This window comes from Rana temporaria, chromosome 8 (genome assembly GCF_905171775.1).
Source record: "Rana temporaria chromosome 8, aRanTem1.1, whole genome shotgun sequence".
Classification (NCBI taxonomy): domain Eukaryota; kingdom Metazoa; phylum Chordata; class Amphibia; order Anura; family Ranidae; genus Rana; species Rana temporaria.
In genome coordinates, this window is record NC_053496.1 from 88367712 (window position 1) to 88393056 (window position 25345).

At 43.5% G+C, this 25345-nt stretch overlaps 1 protein-coding gene across 3 annotated transcripts in view; it reads right to left on the minus strand.

The window, feature by feature from the left end:
- The window catches only part of HERC4 (HECT and RLD domain containing E3 ubiquitin protein ligase 4), a 99136-nt gene that overhangs the window by 16707 nt on the left and 57084 nt on the right, over positions 1–25345 (minus strand). For 2 of the 3 annotated variants that reach the window (XM_040362164.1, XM_040362162.1), the window contains exons 14-20: positions 23565–23737; positions 20698–20817; positions 16801–16824; positions 10050–10148; positions 5972–6139; positions 4078–4221; positions 1796–1962 (exon numbers count right to left, since the gene is read on the minus strand). In XM_040362164.1, the coding sequence (XP_040218098.1) occupies positions 1796–1962; positions 4078–4221; positions 5972–6139; positions 10050–10148; positions 16801–16824; positions 20698–20817; positions 23565–23737 (895 nt within the window). The remainder of the gene's footprint in view (positions 1–1795; positions 1963–4077; positions 4222–5971; positions 6140–10049; positions 10149–16800; positions 16825–20697; positions 20818–23564; positions 23738–25345) is intronic. The other variant, XM_040362163.1, reaches the window with a different exon arrangement.

The window sequence follows — 25345 nt, forward strand, 5'->3', positions numbered from 1 at the left end:
TTCATTAGAATCGGGGGCGCGCTTAATTTTAATACAAGCCGCCCCCTTGGAGATCGGCCAGGCTACGCCGGGGCATTTACACTCCGCCGTCCCAACTTATGGAGCAAGTGTTTGGGGAATACAACACTTGCTCCTGTAAGTTGGGACAGCGGAGTGTAAGTGCCTTAAGCGCAGCCCGCGGATTTTTAGAGAGAATATGGGCCTTTGTTTTCATTGTGTTTGTCTTTTGCTTAAACTGTGCAATACAGTAGACTGTTGGCTTCCCAGCCAGTAGTCCTGTGGTAGGTTGCGTTTCTTTCCCTCAAGGAATGTATAAAATACATTCGCATATTAATACAGAGGAGTCGGAGTCGGGGAGTCGGAGTCGGAAGTACATAAAACTGAGGAGTCGGAGTCGCAGTCGGAACATTTATCTACTGACTCCACAGCCCTGGTTAAGTGCCACTTAGAATATCTCCCTACTCCTCCACCAGGAAATTAGAGTTCCGTTTGCTCTGTTTTAAATATACATATTTGGGGGATAATGTCAACTCTTTTCTTTTGTGCAGTGTCATTCTGGCTACCTATATATAAATATATTAAAATAAAGTATCCCTTTAGGGATGGCAATACTGAGAAGTAAAAATGAATATATAAAATGTTGATACCATTAAAGTGCATACGTACCTGTGTGCAATGGTGGAAAGTGCCCAATGTTGCAATAAATAATTTGAGCAAATAAACAAAGTGCAATCAAATATAGACCACTGATGTAATCATATACAAATCCATGTGGCAAATAATCACAGAATCTGAATATTCCCACTCCTGCTAAGTAATATAATACGTGCAAGTAAACAAAGTGCAAAAAAATGTGCAATCAAATATAGACCACGGTTGTGATCTTATACAAGTCCATATGGCAAATAATCACAGAAAATATTCCCACTCCTGCTGAGTGATCTGATACGTGCTGGGTGCCTTGTGAAAGATAACACTCTTCCTTCAATAGGTGAACACTGCAATCCGTGTCCCTGCAAAGCCCGCACTCACCGGATTTTTCACCCCCTATGGGGTATGTAAGCCTTCACAGTGTGTGCCACTGCGTAGCACTGTGGCAATCAAAAAATGTCCCTTGTTCCGCTGGTGTTAGTCCAGTATGGCTCATGTACAGGAAAAAGAAGCCCCAAATAGTGTCTTATCGTTTACAGACACATTTATCGTTAAAACTTAAAATGGGTACTCACAAATTTCGAGTTAAAAAAAAGGCATGAAATTCTAGCAGTTAGAAGTCTGGCTTTCTGCTATCTGTGCTTGACCGGTTTCGTCTTGTGACGTCATCTGAAGCATGCTCTAACTGACTTCTAACTGCTAGCATTTCATGCATTTTTTAACTCGAAAATTGTGAGTACCCATTTTAAGTTTACTTGCACGTATTATATCACTCAGCAGGAGTGGAAATATTCAGATTCTGTGATTATTTGCCACATGAATTTTTATATGATCACATCAGTGGTCTATATTTGATTGCACTTTGTTTATTTGCACAAATTATTTATTGCAACATTGGGCACTTTCCACCATTGCACACAGGCACTCATGCACTTTAACGGTATCAAACATTTTATATGTTTATTTTTACCATCATTTCACTTCTGATGTTTCTGTTTATTTTTGGCTTTGCCAGGAAACACACGATTCCACTGAGGTTATGAACAGAAGTATGTACTGGATTATGGGGCAGAGCATTAGCTGAACATAAGTGAAAAACAAGAAAACCCACCTACATGGATTACAAGACCAAGTTCTCGCTCACCTTCCAACATCTGGCATTATCTCTTTTAAATCATCCAGTGCAGGTTTCCTTTTCAGCAGCTTCTTATACAAGGCCAGTGGAAAATGAAGATCAACAATTGTAAAGTTGTAAATGGCTAAACCACAAACAACACCAATGAGGTGGAACAAATCACTGTCTTCAAAGGTCTACAACAAAACAAAAAATAAATTAGATAGTAAACTATGTATTTCCTTCTGATCTTACACTTATTTTTAATGTGCCTACTTAAAACATTCCAAAGACAGAATATACAAAAGTTTGTAATAAAATATATGTATATACAGTATCTCACAAAAGGGAGTACACCCCTCACATTTTTGTAAATATTATTAGATCTTTTCATGTGACAACACTAAAGAAATTACACTTTGCTACAGTGTACCCTCTGAAATGCAACCCCTGTCCATGTGAAAGTGGCCAAGACCATACAACAGTTTAACAGGACAGGTTCCACTCAGAACAGGCCACGCCATGGTCGACCAAAGAAGTTGAGTGCACGTGCTCAGCGTCATATCCAGAGGTTGTCTTTGGGAAATGGATGTATAAGTGTGGCCAGCATTGCTGCAGAGGTTGAAGGGATGGGTGGTCAGGCCATCAGTGCTCAGACCATACACCGCACACTGCATCAAATTGGTCTTAATTGCTGTCGTCCCAGAAGGAAGCCTCTTCTAAAGATGGTGCATAGGAAAGCCCACAATTTGCTGAAGACAAGCAGACTAAGGACATGGATTACTGGAACCATGTCCTGTGGTCTGATGAGATCAAGGTAAACTTATTTGGTTCAGATGGTGTAATGCGTGTGTGGTGGCAACCAGGTGAGGAGTACAAAGACAGGTTTGTCTTGCCTAAAGTCAAGCATGGTGGTGGAAGTGTCATGGTCTGGGGCTACATGAGCGCTGCCGGCACTGGGGTGCTACAGTTCATTGAGGAAACCATGAATGCCAACATGTACTGTGACATACTGAAGCACAGCATGATCCCCTTCCCTTCCGAGACTGGACCGCAGGGCAGTATTCCAACATAACAACCCCAAACACACCTCTAAGACGACCACTGCCTTGCTAAAGAAGCGGAGAGTAAAGGTGATGGACTGGCCAAGCATGTCTCCAGACCTAAACCCTATTGAGCATCTGTGGGGCATTCTCAAATGGAAGGTGGAGGAGCGCAAGGGTCTCCAACACTCACCAGCTCTGTGATATTGTCATTGGAGGAGTGAAAGAGGACTTCAGTGGCAACCTGTGAAGATTGGATGAACTCCATGCTCAAGAGGGTTAAGGCAGTGCTGGAAAATAATGATGGCCACACAAAATATTGACACTTTGGGCCCAATTTGGACATTTTCACTTAGGGGTGTACTCACTTTTGTTAAGTGCTGCCCCTCCCTCCTGGTCTTACTGACCAATAGGAACAAATGGGAACACCATTAAGGAAATGTTGAAACTTGCAGGTGACAGCAGACCAGATTCAAAAGTACACAGACTACATAAGAAAGCATTTAGATGTACGTGGGCATCATTTTGTGTCTACATTGTAATGCTGGAGCCCATTACAATTTGGGTATAGACAGCTTTATTTTACATGTCATGCACGCTGACATAAAATAAGTACCGTATTTATCGGCGTATAACACGCACATGCGTGTAACACACACCCTAACTTTAAGAGGGAAGTTTCAAGAAAAAAATATTTCCACAGCCCCCTGTGTATAGCACGCAGGCACAGTTTACCCTCAATTTTCAGGGTAAAAAAAGTGAGTGTTATACGCCAATAAATACAGTCATTTATTTACCTTTGCCATATAGCATACTGTCACTAGTGCCCATAAGAGACCACACACAAGAAGCCTAATATAACACTTGAGGGATGATCTGTTCATGTAAAACTATCAGCTTAAAGCGGAGGTTCACCCTCAAAATGAACTTTCCAGCATCCTTAAAGCGGAAGTAAACCCATCAATTTAACAGTTTGAAAAAGCAGTTACATTCCTGGCATGCCGGGAATGCTAACTGATCACATGTGCAGCTTCATGGCAGTTGAAGATTAAACAGAGGCCAAGACGCACCTTAGCAGCCGTCAATCAACTTTTCTTCGCTTAGAAACGCCCATTCCCCGCTCGGAGCCGGAAAACAAGGGCTCATATAACGATAAGTACAAGTAAAAAAAAACAGCATACTGCAGATGTTAGCAGTATGCTACAGCTAATGTCAAAGTGGATTTTTGGGTGAACCTCCGCTTTAACATCTTAAAACGTTTTTCTGTACCTGGTCAGAAAACCAGATAAGCCTTGAATCTTCATAGTAGCGAAACATTCCATACTTTGGATCTAGCAGCTCCCTCATAATAAGCAGGAAAAATTCCTTGCGGACACCGCCAGCATCAACAGCCTCTTCACCCACAAAAATGACCTAAAGGAAGCAGCAAAAAGGTCAGAGTATACAATAAATAATATATTTATAACTAAAAAATGCATTTCCTGCAGAAAATGTGTGGGAATGCTGAATAGCTGAATTGCTAAAGCCAACTGGATGAATAGCTTAAATCCGTAAGAAAAAGTTGAAGTGAGAATCAGCATTCCCACTAATTAGCATCTTTTTAAAAGTAATGCCCCATAAAATTTCTACCATCAAAACTGCCCCATAAAATTTCTCCCATCATATTACTACCAAACTACCATCAAATTGCCCCCATCCAATTGCCCCATTAAAAATTGCAATCAAAATTCCCCATCAAAAATTTCCCCTATTCAAAACTGCCCCATCCTATTGCCTCATCAAAACCTGCCCCATCAAAAAGTGCCCTCAGCCTATTGCCCCATCAAAAAGTGCCCCCAGCCTATTGCCCCATCAAAAAGTGCCCCCATCCTATTGCCCCATCAAAAAGTGCCCCCACACTGCCCCCCCATCAAAAAATGTCACATGCTCTCATTGACTTCAATGGTAAAAAAAGTGTTAAAAAGCGTAATATTTTAAATAGTAGAAAAAAACTGCTTTTTCACAAAAACTGTAAAAAGATATCAAACTGAAAAGATATAGCCAGATAGCTGAATATTTTGAGAAAATGTTTAACGTTTGTTTGGTGTCTGTAGGTGAAAGTATGAAGGAGCTGAAACTTTTGGTAGCGGAGAAGATTTTAAGGATTTGAAGCATGCTCTCATTGGCCCAGATTCAGGTAGATCGGGGCAATATTTGCGTGGGCAAAGAGCAAATATTTTTCTCTGCGCCCACGCAAATATTTCGTTTTGCCCGCGATTCACGTAAATTGCGCGGGCGCAATGCTAATTAGCCCTGCGTAAGGGCGCCTAATGTAAATGATCCCGCCGGGGGCGGGAATCATTTAAATTAGGCGCGCTCCCGCGCCGAGCGAACAGCGCATGCTCCGTCGGGAAACTTTCCCGACGTGCATTGCGGCAAATGACGTCACAAGGACGTCATTTGCTTCTAAGTGAACGTGAATGGCGTCCAGCGCCATTCACGAATCACTTACGTAACCGACGTGAAATTTAAATTTCACGAGCGGGAAGCGCAGCTATACTTTAGCATTGGCTGCCCCTGCTATTAGCAGGAGCAACCTTGCGCTAAAGTTGCCGTACGGAAACTCCGTACCTTGCGTGCCAAGGGCCCGCGCAACTTTTGTGAATCGGTGGTAGTATGCAATTTGCATACTATACGCCGATCACAATGGCCGCGCCCCCTAGCGGCCAACGCAAGAATGCAGCCTGGGATGTGAAGGCATAAGGAGGCTTATGTCTGTCACATCCTAGGCTGCAGTCGGTGTAACGAGGTTCCTGAATCAGGAGCACTCGTTACACCGGAGCAAGTAAGCCCTTGCGCCGCGCAACCTCTGGTTGCGCGGGCGCAAGTGCTTCTTGAATCTGGCCCATTGACTTCAATGTTTAAAAAAAAGTGTCTAAAAGCTTAATATTTTTAAAAGTATAAATAGTAGAAAAAAAGTTGAAGAAGTCCCATCATTAGCTGAAAGAGCTGAACATTTTAAAATTTGAATGGTCTTAATAGCTGAAAGTATGCAGAAGTTACGCAGAGCCAAAAAACGTACGGAATAAAATTAAAATGAATAAGAATAATAAAAAACGAATAACAATACTGGGAATGCTATTGAGCATTCCCACTAATAAAAAGTTATGGTTTCCAACTTTACCTTCAGCGGCTTCTTGTAATCAATATTCTTTGTTTTTCTTAACACCTCCATAGCATCTCCCACTATATTGTCTCTGCGTACTATTAAAATAAGGCATGGGTCCACTGACTCAACCACTGGAAGAAACATGGATGAAAAATTCTGTCTGTGGGCTTGGTCAACAGCCATCTAAGAAAACATGAAGGGAAAAAGTTAGACTTTGCGGTCTTTGAACTATGTATGAACAGCAATCTGTCATTTCCCCTAGTCAGTCCCACCCCCCTTCAGTTAGAACACACCCAGGTAACACAATTAACCCATTCTCTGCCAGTGACATTTTTACAGTAATCAATGCATTTTTATAGCACTGATCGCTATAAAAATGCCAATGGTCCCAAAAATGTGTCAAAAGTGTCCGCCATAAGGTCGCAGTACCGATAAAAATCGCAGATCGTTGTCATTACTAGTAAAAAAATATATATTAATAAAAATGCCATAAAACTACCCCCTATTGTGTAGACGCTATAACTTTTGCGCAAACCAAAAGATTATTGTGATTTTTTTTACGAAGAATACGTATCGGCCTAAACCGGGGAAAAAAAATGTTTTTTTTGTATATTTTTGGGGGATATTTATTACAGCAAGAAGTAAAAAATATTATTTTTTTTTCAAAATTGTCACTCTATTTTTGTTTATAGCGCAAAAAATAAAAACCGCAAAAGGTGATCAAATACCACCAAAAGAAAGCTCTATTTGTGGGAAAAAAAGAATGCCAATTTTGTTTGTGAGCCACATCGCACACCGTGCAATTGTCAGTTAAAGTGACACAGTGCAGAATCACAAAAAGTGGCCTGGCCATTGACCAGCAAAATGGTCCGGGGCTGAAGTGGTTAAGGGCCTATTTAATTAGCTCACGTTAGTTATATCACTGTCAACTATTAGTCGCTAGATGTGGATTGGCATATAGTATATGTTGGTTGTTCCTTAGTTATGTTAATTATATTCCTGTATACAGTTTCCTTTGAAAACGATAAGGTAATCAAGCTTTTATCTGATTTTGCGTGGGAAATAAATGCTCTGTGAGTTTTCAATAAAGTTATGTTTTTCACCACCCTACACTGTGTCCCGACTAGTGACTGGATGGGCTGTGAGATTTTGTATCGTTCTGTTACCAGGCAAGGGAGGCTTATACGATGGACATACTTCTCCTTAAAGCAGGGGTTCCGCGGTCCAGACATATTTTTTTTTTGGTTCATTAAACATTTTTAATCTTAAAAAGATAGTATTTACATATTTAAGTTCTCTACTGCCCCGCATTCTCCGCCTACAGCCATGGTCAAACGTTTTGAGAATGACACAACTACTCATTTTCACAAAGTCTGCTGCCTCAGTTTTTGAGATGGGAAATTGCATATACTCCAGAATGTTATGAAGAGTGATCAGACAAATTGCAATTAATTGCAAAGTTCTTCTTTGCCATGAAAATTAACTTAATCCCATAAAAAAAACATTTCCACTGCATTTGTGAAGAAGGCTTCAGGGTGCCCAAGAAAGTCCAGCAAGCGCCAGGACCGTCTCCTAAAGAGGATTCAGCTGCGGGATCGGAGTGCCACCAATGCAGAGCTTGCTCAGGAATGGCAGCAGGCAGGTGTGAGCGCATCTGCACGCACAGTGAGGCGAAGACTTTTGGAAGATGGCCTGGTGTCAAGAAGGGCAGCAAAGAAGCCACTTCTCTCCAAAAAAAACATCAGGGACAGATTGATCTTCTGCAGAAAATATGGTGAATGGACTGCTGAGGACTGTGGCAAAGTCATATTCTCCGATGAAACATCTTTCCGATTGTTTGGGGCATCAGGAAAAATGCTTGTCCGTAGAAGAAAAGGTGAGCGCTACCATCAGTCCTGTGTCATGCCAACAGTAAAGCATCCTGAGACCATTCATGTGTGGGGCTGCTTCTCATCCAAGGGAGTGGGCTCACTCACAATTTTGCCCAAAAACACAGCCATGAATAAAGAATGGTACCAAAACACCCTCCAACAGCAACTTCTTCCAACAATCCAACAACAGTTTGGTGAAGAACAATGCATTTTCCAGCACGATGGATCACCGTACCATAAGGCAAAAGTGATAACTAAGTGGCTCGGGGACCAAAACGTTGACATTTTGGGTCCATGGCCTAGAAACTCCCCAGATCTTAATCCCATTGGGAACTTGTGGACAAACAAAAACCCACTAATTCTGACAAACTCCAAGAAGTGATTATGAAAGAATGGGTTGCTATCAGTCAGGAATTGGCCCAGAAGTTGATTGAGAGCATGCCCAGTCGAATTGCAGAGGTCCTGAAAAAGAAGGGCCAACACTGCAAATACTGACTCTTTGCGTAATTGTCCATAAAAGCCTTTGAAAAGTATGAAGTGCGTGTAATTATATTTCACTACATCACAGAAACAACTGAAACAAAGATCTAAAAGCAGTTTAGCAGCAAACTTTGTGAAAACTAATATTTGTGTCATTCTCAAAACTTTTGGCCACAACTGTACATCAAATGTGTAAAATTTTATGCTGGCCGTTTCCATTTTGCTTGTGGGCAGCGTGAAGCCCACAAGGAAATGCTTCCGGGAAGCGGGCGCATGAGCCGTGTTGACGGCGAGCATCGTCGTCAACACTTCTCTGTTGCCATCACAACGGCCGGCGTAATAAAAAGTTCACGCCCCGTTGAGACGACAGGCACCTCTTATTAGCATCTGAATCGTCTCCTGGGCAGCGTCACGCTGTGCTCCCAGAAGACATTGCAAACTCGCAGGTAAAGCGACACGCCCACTCCCGCAGGAGCTCAACCAGGAAGTGCCTGGTTCAGAGACGACAAAACAAGGTATGTAATTGATTTAAAAAAGATTTGACAGCGAACTTGAAATATAGACACTGATCCCCTGTGATTAACATTGACTTTAAATTAGGGTGAACCTCCGCTTTAAGTGTCACTAAACCCACAACAGTAAAATCAGTTTGCATATGCAGCATAGCATGCTTGTTTTAATCACTCACTGTGGAACTTAAGGGGTTAATCCTCTGCATTGTGGAAAAAGGCTGTTTCATCCTGTATGCACAGATCAAATAGGTATATAGTGGTAGTATTTTAATGTAAACAGATGATTTATAAGCTGTGGGCACTGTTTGGGGGTGGATGAACCATTTTCATATTACTGTGTTTAGTAACACTTTAAGTACCGGGTCTGTCACAACTCGGATATGAATGCAGGAACTGTGCACATCATTGGCACACCATCTCAGGAAGCTGCATTAAGTAGACAGGCTCAACAGGTATGTGTGGGACAATTAAACACTGCAGCACAGGTTTATGGTTCTACTTTAAGCCACAAAAGTTACTGTAACAACCACAGTAACCTCCAACCAAATGGATGATTTTCTTTGTAACAAAACACAATTAGGCCCCATACACACGATAGAATCCATCCGCTGAAAAATCCCAGCAAATGGGTTTCAGCGGATAGATCCTATGGTGTGTACACTCCAGCGGATCTGTTTCCGCGGATATTTCTCCCCTGGGATGGATTCCAGCAGATCGAATATTTGCTGACATGCCAAACAAATCTATCTGCTGGAATCCATCCCAACGGATGGATCCGCTGGTCTGTATAGACTCACCGGATCCATCCGTCCGAAGGGATCCCCCGCATGCGTCGTAATGATTCGACGCATGCGTGGAATTCCTTATATGACAGCGTCGCGCACGTCGCCGCGTCATAATCGCGGTGACACGTCATCGCCAGAGGATTTCGGCGCGGATTTCAATGCGATGGTGAGTACACTCCATCGCATAGAAATCCGCGGAAATCCTCGAGAGGATTTATCCGTGGAAACGGTCCGCTGGACCGTATCCGCGGATAAATCCTCCCGTGTGTATGGGGCCTTAAGGATGGAAAATTTACCAGCCCATATGTAGTAACTAACTGGGCTTCAAGCAAATGTCGCGAATTCCATGTTTTATGCAACCAGATTCACATTTATCTCTAGCATGAACATAAGCTGATTGGCTGTTACAGGTACCACATTTCTCTTTTCGGCTGTAATAGCCTACCTGCATTTGTATGAAGGCATCCGTCTGTAGCAGCGTTGTCTTGGCTTGTGCATCAAACACAAAAGGATATGTGCAAATAGTCAGAGAACCATCTGGCCCCTGTAAAACAAAAGGGAAGCTTAGGGTATCGTAGCAATGAAGTTGGCTCTCCAAGTACATACTGTATATATGGGAAAAAAGAGGAGGGGCACCCCAGAAGAGGAGGATAAGGGTTGCTCTGTGCAAAACAATTGCACAGAACAAGTAAGTATAGGCATGTTTGTTATTTTTACTAAATAAAAAACTGGAGGGCTTACAAACCCTTTAAAAAGGTACTGGAAAAACAAACTCCTAAATAAGGAATATCGTACAACTCTTAATAAATTAAAACTGGTAAAGAAGTGGTAACATGTGGAAAAAAAAAGAGATTTTTAATACAGCTTACCTGTAAAATCTTTTTCTTGGAGTACATCACGGGACACAGAGCGGCATTCATTACTATATGGGTTATATGGAGTACCTTCAGGTGTAGACACTGGCAATCTCAAACAGGAAATGCCCCTCCCTATATAACCCCCTCCCATAGGAGGAGTACCTCAGTTTTGTAGCAAGCAGTATGCCTCCCAAAATGGTCCTCAAAAAAGAGGGGTGGGAGCTCTGTGTCCCGTGATGTACTCCAAGAAAAAGATTTTACAGGTAAGCTGTATTAAAAATCTCTTTTTCTTTATCGTACATCACGGGACACAGAGCGGCATTCATTACTATATGGGATGTCCCAAAGCAATGCTTACAATGAGGGGAGGGAGAACATCTCCAAGACAAAAGGATTTAATTTAGAGATATACTCAAATCATAATAAATCCAACTTAGTTGAGAAAAATAAAATTTTTAAATTTAACTCGAACAAGAGGAGCCCCCGGAATCCGAGGGTCTCAAACTGCAGCCTGCAGCACTGCCTGCCCGAAGGCAGTATCAGTATTCCTTCTTACGTCCAACTTGTAGAATTTTGTAAACGTGTGGACAGAAGACCAGGTTGCCGCCTTGCAAACTTGAGCCATAGAGATCTGGTGGTGTGCTGCCCAGGAGGCGCCCATGGCTCTAGTAGAATGAGCCTTTAATGATACTGGAGGAGGCAACCCTTTCAAGCCGTAGGCCTGAGTGATTAATTGCTTAATCCACCTAGAAATGGTGGACTTTGCAGCTGCCTGCCCCTTCTTGGGCCCATCCGGTAGAATGAACAGCACATCTGTCTTCCGGATCTTCTTTGTAGCTTTAAGATAGGCCTTCATGGCCCTGACAATATCCAAGGTATGCAGCAACCCTTCCTTTCTGGAAGTAGGTTTAGGGAAGAAGGATGGTAATACCAAATCCTGGTTCAAATGAAAACTGGATATGACCTTCGGAAGGAAGGAAGGATGAGGGCGGAGAACGACCCTGTCCTTATGAAAAACAAGATATGGTTCCTTACAGGATAAGGCTGCCAGCTCCGAAACTCTTCTTGCGGAAACTATGGCAACCAAAAATACTAACTTCCTTGTCAGTAGAACCAAAGGAATATCAGCCAACGGCTCAAACGGTTGTTTCTGTAAACTTGACAGAACAAGATTTAAATCCCACGGACAAAGCGGGGATTTAACTGGAGGTCTAATACGTAAGACCCCTTGAAGGAAGGTCTTAACCAGCGAGTGGGTGGCCAGCGGCCGCTGAAACCACACTGACAGAGCAGAAATCTGTCCTTTGATTGTGCTTAATGCCAATCCTTTATCCACTCCTAGCTGGAGAAAACTTAATACTCTATCGATGGTAAATTTGCGAGAAAGCCATCGCTTGGACTCACACCAGCCTACATAGGCCTTCCAGACCCTGTAATAAATCACCCTAGAGACCGGTTTCCTGGCTCTGATTAGGGTAGAGATTACTTTCTGAGACAGACCTCTACCCCTGAGAATCAGGGATTCAGCTTCCAGGCCGTCAAATTTAGATGCCGTAAGGCAGGGTGGAGGATCGGACCTTGCGATAGCAGGTCTGGCCGTAGAGGAAGAGTCCAAGGGTCTCCCACTACCATCCTTAAGATTAGTGAGTACCATGCCCTTCTGGGCCATGCTGGAGCTACCAGGATGACTGGTATGTGCTCCACCCGGATCCTGCGCAGCAGGCGGGGTAGTAACTGGAGCGGGGGAAACGCATAAAGAAGTTTGAACTGATGCCAAGGGCAAACCAACGCATCGGTTCCGCAGGCCATCGGATCCCTTGAGCGGGACATGAACCTGTCTAGTTTCTTGTTGAGTCTCGATGCCATGATATCCACGTCCGGCACTCCCCATCTTTGGCAGAGTGCTTGAAAGACTAGTGGATGCAGAGACCATTCCCCCGGCCATAGAGTCTGGCGGCTTAAGAAGTCCGCCTGAAAGTTGTCCACTCCTGGAATGAATATTGCCGATATGCAGGGCACATGAGCCTCTGCCCATAGAAGAATCAAGCTCACCTCTCTCTGAGCGGCTTGACTCCTGGTTCCCCCTTGGTGATTTATGTGTGCCACGGCCGTGGCATTGTCTGATTGAATTCTCACCGGGAACCCCTGCAATTTTGACGTCCAAGCCCTGAGGGCTAGTCGAGCAGCTCTGAGCTCCAAGATGTTGATGGGCAACTGCTTCTCTGGCTTTGCCCAAGTACCTTGGCGAGTGCAACCATCCAAAATTGCTCCCCAGCCCGTCAGGCTGGCGTCTGTGGTCACTATCTTCCAAGCCACTGGGCTGAAAGACCTCCCCTTCAGTAGATTCTGAGGGTCTAACCACCAACACAGACTTTGTCGGACTCTTGATGAGAGCGGCAACGGGATATCCAAGGCCTGTGGCCTTCTGCTCCATGCTGACAGGATGGCTGCCTGTAGGATGCGAGTGTGGCTCTGGGCGTATGGTACCGCCTCGAATGTGGCCACCATCTTGCCTAGTAACCTCATACATAGGCGAATGTTCGGTTCTTTCTTGCTTAGAACCAGTAGGATTAATTCCTTGATGGCTTTTACCTTCCTCAGAGGTAGGAACACTCCTTGTTGTTCTGTGTCTAATCTCATGCCGAGATATTCCAACTGCTTTGTGGGCTGGAAAGCTGACTTTTCTCGATTTAGGACCCAGCCGAACCTCTCGAGGTATTGGACCGTGAGGGCCACTGCTCGCTCCAAGCCGGGAGACGAGTGATCTATGACTAGGAGGTCGTCCAGGTATGCTAGGATCGTGACCCCTTGGATCCTTAGTTTGGCTAGGATTGGAGCTAGGACCTTCGTGAACACCCGGGGGGCCGTAGCCAACCCGAAGGAAAGCGCCACGAATTGGAAGTGACGCGAAGCCACCATGAAGCGTAGATATCTTTGATGTGGCTGATAAATTGGAACATGAAGGTAGGCATCCTTTATGTCTATGGACGCCATGAAGTCGTCCTTCTGGAGTGTGGCAGCTGCTGACCGCACGGATTCCATCCGAAATGAGCGGATCTTTAGATATGCATTTACCATCTTTAGGTCCAAAATTGGCCTGACATCTCCATTGGATTTTGGGATGATGAATAGGTTGGAGTAGAAACCCAGCCCCTGTTCCAGGACTGGTACCTCTACTATTACTTCCTGGGAAAGTAGATGATCTAATGCCGATCTTAATGCGGCTCCCTTTTCCGGATCGTTTGGAATCCTCGACTTCTGGAAATGAGGAGGAGGAAACCTTAGGAAATCTAATTTGTAGCCTGTGGCCACGGAAGACCGTACCCACTCGTCGGGAATGCTGGCTTCCCAAATCTCTGAAAAGAGTCGCAGCCTTCCCCCCACCTTCGTGGGTGGGGGCGCCCCTTCATAAGGTTGGCTTGGGGGCTGGTTTTGCTGGTTTGCGAAACCACTGCCTTTTGCCTCTAACAGCCTGTCCTTGTGATCTGCTGTTGAAGCCGAAGTTTGCTTTTGCAGGAGGCCGTCGATACTGCTTGGCATTAGAGGGCCCCTGCCCAGGGGAATACTGTCGTTTAAACGCAGGTCCCTGAACCTTCTTCTTAGTTGGCAAGAGAGTACTCTTGCCGTTTGAAATGGTCTGAATGTATTTATCTAGGTCTTCTCCGAAGAGTCGTCCTCCATGGAAGGGGAACCCTACCAGGAGCTTCTTGCATGGGGGCTCAGCCTCCCAGCTTTTTAACCATAAGAGTCTTCTCATATGGATAAGGGATAACGATAAACGTGACGCTTGCTGGATAGAATCCTTGATTGCGTCTACCGTAAAACATATGGCCTTAGGGACATCCGAAAATTTTTCTGCCTGCTGGGCCGGAATAAGTTTAAGCATCTGCTTAAATTGATCCGATAATGCTTGAGCGACCCCAATCGCAGCCACAGCTGGCTGTACTACTGCCCCTGCAGTAGTGAAGGAGTTCTTAAGTAGTGCTTCCAAGCGCTTATCAACTGGATCCTTGAACACCTGTATGTTTTCTACAGGGCATGTTAACGATCTGTTAACACATGAGATGGCTGCGTCCACTGCAGGAGTAGCCCATCTTTTGGAAAAATTTTCTTCCATAGGATATAGGACAGAGAACCTTTTAGGTGGTAAGAAGATCTTATCTGGCTTGTTCCAATCTTGGAACAAAATTCCCTCTAATAGAGGATGGATCGGAAACACAGCATTGCTTTGAGGCGCCCTCAGTGAGCCCAAAGCTGAAACCGTCGATACCTGGAGATCTGGTACTGGCAAGTTGAATGTCCTATGGACCAAGTCCGACAATCCTTGAATCCACCAGCTCTCCCTCAGGGAGACTGCCCCAGACTCCTCTGTATCCGGGTCTTCGATCCCTGAACCTACTTGGTCCGTGTCCAAGAGGTCGTCCAATTCCCCTGAGGAAAGGACCTCCTCTTCTGAGGGTCCGCGCTCGGGCGACGGAGATCTATTCCGCTTACTGCCCCGCATAGCTGCGGATATCATTTTTCCCATGCTTTTCTGCATCTCTTTTAAAGAGGTGAGTAATACCTCCTCCGTGACCATCTTAGGGTTGGACTGACCCGCGTCAGCTCCAGCCCCAGATCCCGATGGCCCCAAGGCTCCCTGTAGGGAAAACAGCGGCATACCATGGTACAATACCGAGGTACACCTGCTACCTATTGGTATTTGGAACTATAAAAGTTAATTGTCCAAACACCTGTTTGGGGGATAAAAAAATGCTTCCTCTCCCCTAGATGACTTTTTTTTTTTTTTTTTTTTTGTTTCAAATCCAGGAAAGAAAAAACATTCTGTCCCCCTGAGTAGTATTGCAAAGAAAAACTATGAGATGGAAAAGAAACAGCCTATTTCTAGGCTTGACAAAACAGTCCTCTGAAGACTGCAATATCCTTTCTGGCCACTGTGTGTCCTCGGCGCCCCGTGCTGCCGCTCTGGTCTTTCTCCTCAGTTCCAAAGTATTGATGGAACAAACAAGGAAGGGCCGCCCCTTCCTTTAAGCCACTGACCCGCCCTTCCCCCCCAGCAACCTCAAACAGGAAATGCCCCTCCCGACAGGGGGAGGGGGGGGGGATTTTGGGAGGAAGGGACCTCTCTGTTCCAGCAAACTGCAGCCTGCAGCCTGGAACCATGAGGAGGTCAGCGTTTTGCCTGCTTGCAGGCTCTGAGGAGGAAGACTGAATGGAGCATCGCCTGGAGGCCTGCAGGTAAGCAAAGCTCTCTGACACACACATATATTTTTATATAACACAGGCCCCACTCAATGCTTTTCCAACACTACAAGGGAGGTCACATCTTATGGGGAATAATACATAGAGAGCCATCCTATCTTTATGATATGTGACTAGTTTGCCAGATGCAGTGCATAACTTTAGGCATGTCCCCTGTGACCCCCCAGAAAAAAACCTGCTAAGAACCAAGTTCCGCAAGTTTTCCCCTCACTTACCTGCTCCATGCCGCAGGACTTTGCCAAGCAAGAGGCCCAATCTTCCCCCATCTCCGTGGGGATGTCTAGACCTTCAGGCCCTGGGTTCCTATGAAGGATCCACTGTCCTGGGCCCATATAGCACCCTGGCAACAGAAAACTTTAGGTACCCAAAGGTTTCTAAGTTCTGGGCCCAGGGTCCAGCTCTCTAAAAAGAAAAGCATTATGGGCTATACCCCAAGGGTTTGGGGTCCGGTTACTGACCACTTTAGCGCTGAGGCTTTTTTGGACAGAACCGGTAGCTCACCTAATCCCAAGGATGCGGAGGCAAGCTAAACCATGACTAACACCTAAGACACTGGCGTAAAAACTGAGGTACTCCTCCTATGGGAGGGGGTTATATAGGGAGGGGCATTTCCTGTTTGAGATTGCCAGTGTCTACACCTGAAGGTACTCCATATAACCCATATAGTAATGAATGCCGCTCTGTGTCCCGTGATGTACGATAAAGAAATAAATCATATTTAAGTGTATATAATAATACAAGAACGAGAAATAATAATAAAAAAAAAAAAAAAGTGTAGCCGATTATTGATTGTGCACAGAAAAGGGACTACATTTCAGGGACAGCGGAAATGAAGGATATAATGTCTAGACTAGAATTCTGAGGTTTTGGCAGCATTGTCCTTTAATACACAAATACCATATACTCAAACTTTTATATAGGATCCAACACCACCCACCCCAGCCCACCTTTAAGGGTATAGATGTAATGCAGCTGACACAGGGTGGAACAATGCTAGCATGTGACTTGTTGCTGGAAGGAAGAGGACTGGATGCATGGATATGGCAGGGGACATGAAGAAAAAAAGCCCATTCTTACCTCTGGTAATTCCTGGTTTACGTCCTGAGAAAATGCAGTAGTAGGAAAGTGCTTGTTAGTACCCAAATTACCAATGCAACTTGCATGCACACTAGCCACAGTTCATTTCCATCAAACAACTAAATCTGGGGACCTACAATTTATACATAATAGACTACACATGTAGTGACGTAAATCATTACATCATTGGTCTTTTACTTTTCTGGTGCTAGACTCTTATCCAGCTCTTGGCAGGTTATTGTCATATAGCACGACAAACAAAAGCACCTTAAAAGGCTCTCACATTTGTTTCTACTGTAATGCAGCCATACTGCATATACAGTAATAAATCTGATTTGATTTTAATCTGTTTTTGTAAGTGCTGCAGCAAGGGTTACGATACCCTGTGCTGCAGCAATCTGGAGAGCATGACTGCACTGCTCTCACACAAAGCAGTGGCCCAGCTATCCCACGCCCCCCCGCCCATCCTGAACAGTGCATTAATAAACTGTGCTGCTTAAATAGTGAGAATGCAGTCAATTGATGCCCTTTCCTTGGGAGAACCGGAAAGGGGTAAGGGGGTTTACCGCAGGAAACCTGGGCTAATGCTGTATGGGAGAGAGCCATAGACCAAAAGGCCATTTCAACCTTTGTTGCAGCATTTACCAATTAAATTAAGGGTCGAAGGATCAGTTTTATTACTGTATTCACATTACAGTAATAAATCACGAGTGTTCAACAGGGCTTTAAAAAAAAAAAAACCATCTAGCTGCTTTCAAAAATTTAATATATGGACAAACAGCACAACCAGACCACGGTAAAGCATTCAGAGAAAGTAACACACTTTTGGATGGGTTTATTCCCTCCACATGTCAAGTTTCAACAGACATCACAACCACACGGGTAAGAGCAGACATTGGACAAAACTCCACCTTTTGTTTTTTAAGATGTCTGGATAAAGTGAAGCAAGGTTCCTTTTATCCCTGGTTGGGTCTTCAACCCCTTCCTCCCCATGTCCTAGTCATAATATCTGGCAAGCAACTGTGGCACAAACCTCCTGTTTCCAGTATGCATTCTCTATATAAAATCCTATGGAGCATTTCCTATAGTGCTGGTGACAAAAAAAATACTGTGGCATGCAGTAGCCTCTTTAGAAATATATGAAAAAAGACAATCCAGACAACAAAGCCAAAGTTTATCTCACAGCCATCTGCTGACTGTCATGTCGACATACTGGGGTGGGAGTAAACACCCAACCAGAGTGATGTTGTGCAGTAAAGACCCTGCTCCACACCACCCAAAAAATCTATTTTGTGGAACCTCACTTTATTCTTCCAATCAAAAAAAAAAAAGTGTATAATCCAACAAAAAGCAAAAATATTAAGATGCTTAGGTAATGACAAAAAAAATGCTCTAAAACGAAATTTGCACGACTTCCGATCCAACTTTGCCCTGCAACTTCAGTCCAGCTTTGATCTGACTTAATGTGACTTTTTACACTCTGTGGCACTGAAGTCTTATCAAAGTTGGACCAAAGTAGTGTAGGAACCTTTTCTAAAGTCAGAGAGACTTGGATCAGTTAAGACGGCTCTCATAGAAACATTTAATTTTACATGTAATGCGACTTGTGCTCTTACAAGTCGGATCCCATGTCGCACCAGTGTGAACCGGGCATTAAACATAAATCCTAATGGTTTTTATGAGCAACGCAAAAATAAAACATACATAAGGTAAAACACCACATCAATTTGCGTATTTGATCAAAAAAATTCAAAACATTACCCAACATAAGTCCATACACCCAATGAAAGAAAAAAATCTGGCACCACAATGTCTCAAAAATAAAATATATGATTTTATTAGATACATCCATTAAACGGAATCAACAACTATAATTGTTGATGTGTTTCAGCCTCTTACATAGGCCTTAGTCACAATGACTAGAGACATCGTGGTGTTGGATTTTTTTTTTTTTTTTTCATTGAACATTTGGATAGCCTGAGTACTGGGGCTATCTGAGCACACACGTCTCTATCTCGACCTGTTTATCTTTAAGGGCTATTTTGGGGCAGCAGCATGATTTTTGGAGATTTAAGTCCACACACGTTAGTTCACCAAATTCAAATGTGAAACCCTGACACCAGAATCTTCAACAGTGCTCTTCACTCCCACTTCATGGCACCCTAGTGAACAACATGGAGGCTTACCCGAAAGGCATGACACCCTGCATTAGAGTGGTCAAAATAGGCCTGATGTCATAAAACCTCCACAGCTTGCATCCTCCTCACCCTGTAACAGGTCTCATCCAGTCTGGAATATGTATGATAAGAAGCAGAAAAGAAGAGCCAAAAGCTCACAATAGTGTGAATATGAAAACATACTTAATCAGAAAAATGAATTAAAAAAACACTCACATTAGACCATAGTAACTGAGCTGTATAGAAAACCCCGCTGTGGGGATGCAGTGATGCACTTCCGGTTGAAAAATTACATCACAGCGTACCGCTCTGCCCTACACATTTTGTCACAAATGACATCAACAGGGGCTCTCCGAGAAGGGTGGAGCGGTCATACCTCACCTGGAAGAGCATTACCATGTCTCTGAAGTGGGATTTCCTATACAGAACACTGCTCTGTTCACATTCCGGTGTCAGTGTTTCAACTTGGACTTTCGTGTATGGACTTATGTCGCATAATTCTTATTTTTCTGATCACCTACACGAATTAATGTGGTTTTCACCTTTTGTTTATTTTTGGATTGAAAAAACATTGGGATTATTCCTGCACTTTTTAGTCATTACCTAAGCATCTTAATACGTGTGCTTTTGTTGGATTAGAGCTACACTCGTTTTTTGATTTAACATTTTAATATGAGATCACATATTGTGTTAGCAATTTTTCACTGTCATCACTTTTTTTTGCCAATCACATGCACGGTTTAATTTCAAGCTTTGTGTTTTAACATTTCTTTTGTTTTAATCACAATTCAATTCTATACAAGAAGCTTGAAAGAAAATTCTTAAAGTGTTTGTTAACGAACTTTCAGAACTTTATATAAGCCCCTTTGCGATCTAATAACAAGTGCTCCAGGCCGGTGAGTTCCATAAAAAAAAAAAAAAAAGCGCCTCCTTTACCTCATTTTACAGCAGTTCCCCACGATCACATTAATGGCCATAGTGCCTCTCTGCCCGGCTGACAGATGCAGCGGGCGGGGGATGTCAGCCAAGACACGAGGAGAAGAGGAGAGAGACGAAGCCGGATGTCACGTGATCGCAGGGAACCACTGTGATATACAATAAAGGAGACATTTTTTTTAATAAAGCACACAGACAGGAGCACTTGTTATTAGAACACAGAGGAGTTTATATAACGTTTTAAAAGTTATGAGAGAAGCAGGAGTGGGAGGGGGCTGGCACTGACACAGGGGTAGACAGGCAGGGAGGGGAGGGGTGAGGAGGACAGAGGAGCACATAGGAGGACAGGAGGGCTGTGGATGACGGAGGCATGTAAACTGACCACAATGTCAGCACCATGATACACCATGGTCAGTTTACACCATGGTCAGTTTACAGGGGGGAGGGTATAGTCAGGCAGGATAAGCCAGGTATTACAGAGGGGCATTGTGTTGTATAACATGCTTTAAAAAGGGACAGGATCCATTTTTTTGGGAGGTTAAACGCTTTAAGACCCAAAAAAAAAGGATAGTAGGCCTTCATCTGAGACAACTGTAGCAAACCACAGCAGCCACCCAGGAAGTTCTTACTTTGCCATACAAAGACACCAATAGTCTCAGCATTAAATTATCACCAAATGTCAGGAAGCAAGAGAGTACTGTAAACTAAGAATACCTATACTCCAAAAATTCACAGATAAGAACACTTGCCTAGTAAAAATAATAAAACAAGTCATCATACTTACCACACCAAGCGCCCGTTGCTGGATCCAATTCACATAATCATTCCGAATATCAACAAAGTCTTGTATTTCATGGATGTAGAACTTATCATAGGGGATGATCTGTGATGATTTTTCATTTACCTAAAGATAGACAACAATATGCCATTACCATTTGGAATATTAATGGTATCCTTTGGACAGGAAGGGTTAGCCTTAAGCGCAGAGAAGCCTGGGCAAGAGATGCGCTTATGCAGACTGGAGGTTACATTTACATTAAGCAGTGTTTTATGGTTACTTTTTTTTATGAAGGGTTAAGCTGGTCATAGACTGTTCGAATCTCAGCCGGTTCAGCAGGGACCGGCCGGGAGTCGAACCATGTATGGTCAGGCGGAATGTACCCAAGTTGATCGATCAACTTTGCTACAACAAGCCTGTTGGATTTTACATGCAATTATTGCTATCCTGGGAAAATACAACGGCTCCACTGGATGGTTTCCCCATCAAAATTGACTGTTGATGGGGGAATTCAGTGGCTTTCTATCCTGAATCCTGGCTCCATCTATGGCCGGCTTTGATGTGAGGTCTATTGTATTTAGAGGGTAAAGGCCCCCCGACATTGTATTTTGAAAGCAGCACTCATTGCTCTCAAAATACAGTGCCTGCCAGTGACCCCGAAGAACAGGGCACAGTTCTTGCCAGAGACCCCCAACAATAGGGCACAGTCCCTGCCAGAGACCCCCAACAATGGGGCACAGTCCCTGCCAGAGACCCCCAAACATTGGGGCACAGTCCCTGCCAGAGACCCCAACAATGGGGCACAGTCCCTGCCAGTGACCCCAACAATGGGGCACAGTCCCTGCCAGTGACCCCAACAATGGGGCACAGTCCCTGCCAGTGACCCCAACAATGGGGCACAGTCCCTGCCAGTGACCCCAACAATGGGGCACAGTCCCTGCCAGTGACCCCAACAATGGGGCACAGTCCCTGCCAGTGACCCCAACTATGAGGCATTATTTCCCACCAACGTTGGGACATTTTCTACTCCCAATAGCCACAGTCTGGCCCCCCAAAGGTCTTAAGGACAGTAAACTGCCCCTTTGTTTAGAAAGTTTGGAGAACCCATGCGATAGACCAACACAAGGTGGCACATAATTGTGAAATGGAAGGAAAAACGATAAATGGTTTTCATTTTTTTTTACATATACATATATATGTGAAAAGTATGGCCTGCATTTGTATTCAGCCCCCCATACCGCCCCCCCCCCCCCCGAGTCAATACTTTGTAGATCCACCTTTCTCTGCTATTACAGCTGGAAGTCTTTTTGGGGATGTCTCGGTCAGCATTGCACATCTAGAGAGAGTGACATTTTTGCCCATTCTTTTTTGCAAAATAACTAATGCTCTGTCAGATTGGATGGAGAGCGCCTGTGAACCGCAATTTAAGTCTTGCCACAGATTCTTAATTGGATTTGGGTCTTGACTTTGACTGGGCCATGCCAACACATGAATATGCTTTGATCTAAACAATTCCATTGTAACTCTGGCTGTATGTTTAGGGTCATTGTCCTGCTGGAAGGTGAACCTCTGACCCAGTCTCAAGTCTTTTGCAGACTCTAACAGGTTTTCTTCTAAGATTGTCCTGTATTTGGCTCCATCCACCTTCCCATCAACTCTGACCAGCTTTCCCTGTCCCTGCTGAAGAAAAGCATCCTACAACATGATGCTGCCAACCACCATGTTTGACAGTGAGGGTGGTGTATTCAGGGTGATGTGCAGTGTTAGTAGTTCGCCACACATAGCACTTTGCTTTTAGGCCAAAAAGGTCAATTATGGTCTCATCTGACCAGAGCACCTTCTTTGACATGTTTGCCGTATCCCCAACTGGACTTCTTATGGCTTTCAATCAATAGCAGCTTTCTTCTTGCAACTCTTCCATCTAGGGGCAGTTCACACCAGATGCAGTTCCATACGCAGTGTTTTCCATGTATTCCAATAGCTCTAATTCACACCATGCAGTCAGTTTCCGGTCCGTTTCTGCACTAGAAACTGACTGCATGGTGTGAACTAGAGCCAATGGAATACATGGAAAACACTGTGCATGCATTTTTAGTGCAGAAAAAAAGCATACGGAACTATGTCTTGGTTAAGTTTGCAGTTATGCCATACTCTTTCCATTTGTGGAAGATGGACTTATTTTTATTTTTTTATAATCTAACCCTGCTTTAAATGTCTCCACAACGTTATCCCTGACATGTCTGGTGTGTTTCTTTGCCGTAATTATGCTGTTTGTTCACTAAGGTTCTATAACAAACCTCTGAGGACTTTACAGAACGGCTGTATTTATGCTGAGATTAAAATTACACACAGATGGACTCTACTTAATAATTAGGTGACTCCTGAAGGAAATTGGTTCCACTAGATCTTCGTTTTAGATTTCAGAGTAAAGAGGGCTGAATACAAATGCACGCCACACTTTTCAGATATTTGTAAAAAAAAAAAAAATTGAAAACCATTTTTCCACGTCACAATTATGTGCCACTTTGTGTTGGTCTCACATAAAATCCCAATAAAAAACATTTTATGTTTTTGGTTGTAACATGACATAATCTGGAAAAATTCAAGGGGTGTGAATACTTTTTCAAGGCACTGTATGCTGATCAGCATGATGCAGCCACTGATCGATGGGAAATTTTCCATCATGTCTCTCCCACAGAAGTTGATTAAACAATTGAGTAGGAAAGCCTATCACATTGGTCAAAATCTGTTGTGCTGTCCATGATTATATTGTGTATTTAGGCATGGGTGGGTCCTTTGCTTATACTAAATGTTATACAACAATATATGTATTTTATTATCAAAATACAGAGATGAAAAAAGACCATATATACCCTATGCAGAATCTCCAAAATTTGGAAGGCTGTATTTAGAAATGTGTTAAAAATCCTTCTTTCAGTAAATGGGATTCCAATTTTTGTTAGTTTCAAGAGATGCAAAACAACATCTTTAAAAAGCTGTACTTGCAGCATGAACTTAGGAGGTTCGAGTCCAGACCACCAGTTTTCTGTAAAAAGAAACAATACACATTACAAATTTGACAACTTTGAAGCACAAAGAACTATACAATTCTAAATGAAGAATTCTAATGCCACGTACACATGGTCGTTTTTTGTGATGAAAAAAAAACGACATTTTTAAAAACGTCATTTAAAATGATCGTGTGTGGGGAAAACTTTGTTTTATGTCTTCTGAAAAACGACAAAAAAAAAATTCGAACATGCTTCAATTTTTTATGTCGTTTTTCAAAACGTTGTTTTTTGTGTCATTTAAAATGATAGTGTGTGGGTAAAACGACATTTAAAACAACGTTTTTAAACCCGCGCATGCTCAGAAGCAAGTTGTGACGCGAGCTTGAATGGAACAGAGTGCCGTCGTACGTTCTGAACGTAACCGCGCTTTGCTAGAGCATTTTGAAAAAACGATGGTGTGTAGGCAACGTCAATTTTTAAAATGAAGTTCGAAAAACGTTGTTTTGTTTCATGATATAAAACGTCATTTTATTTCATCACAAAAAACGACCGTCTGTACGCGGCATTACAGTGACAATTATAAGCAATAATGCAGTGAATTGAAACCAAAGGGGAGTTTACTTTAAAGTGAGCTCTTCAAAATCTCACAAACAATTCACTGAACACCAACTAAACCCAAGACATCTAGTAGTAGCAGCAGTCACATTCAACTAAACCTGGTTTGTAATGCTAGATACATTTTGTAGCGTCCCCAAACCTGGAAATTCAGTTGAATGCGGCCAATTACTATCAGATATATCTTGACCTGGATAAATGAGAACCTTTACATTCAAGCCCACTATAAGTTTCCAGCATGTCACAGAATGCATGCAGTGGAGGGCTAAAGTGTCCCTACAAGCACCCGACTGGCCAGAAGGGTTGCATATCCATTTCCCTGTCAGCTCGCTGTGGTTCATCCCACTGGATCCTATGTCTTGTACCAACATCTGATTTGTCTGAGGCAGTTTCAAGTTATTATCTGGTATCACCAATGACAATCTATAACCCATTACACTGAATAAGAGTTATTAGGCTGAGGTTACATGAGCGATTCTACAGCTAGTGACAACTTACCAGTGGGGGTTTCATGCTGTAGAGTCTTTGGCCTACCAGAATCGCTCCCTTGCTGGCCCTGAACACTGCCAACCGCATTTTCTCTCACCCAAGTGTCATAGGTCAAAGTGCAACAAATGAAAAATCCTTAGAAGTACAGTGTCTGATTTGTAAAAGAAAGTACCGTTGCTCCAGGTCGATCGGCTCAGTAAGATGCAACAAGCACCCTGCTCCGGGGTAAGCCCAGCTTGTCACGTTAAACAATATATGTGAGAAGGAATCTGGATGGCTGCACTCTGAGCTCACAGTGCCGCCACCAAGACTCCTTCTCCTATACAAACTCTTTATTGTTCAACTAGTAGGGCAAAAGACAGCAAACATGTTTCGGGGGCTACACAATCCCCATTCATCAGGGCTGGGTGAAATGGCAGAATGTTACATGGACTCAAAAAGTGCTCCCAAGCAGATTGCTCTGAAGGTAGAGGATTTGTCTATATAACAGTCAGTGCTTAGAGCCGGTGCCAGCATAAGGGATGGACTGCTGTTGTTCC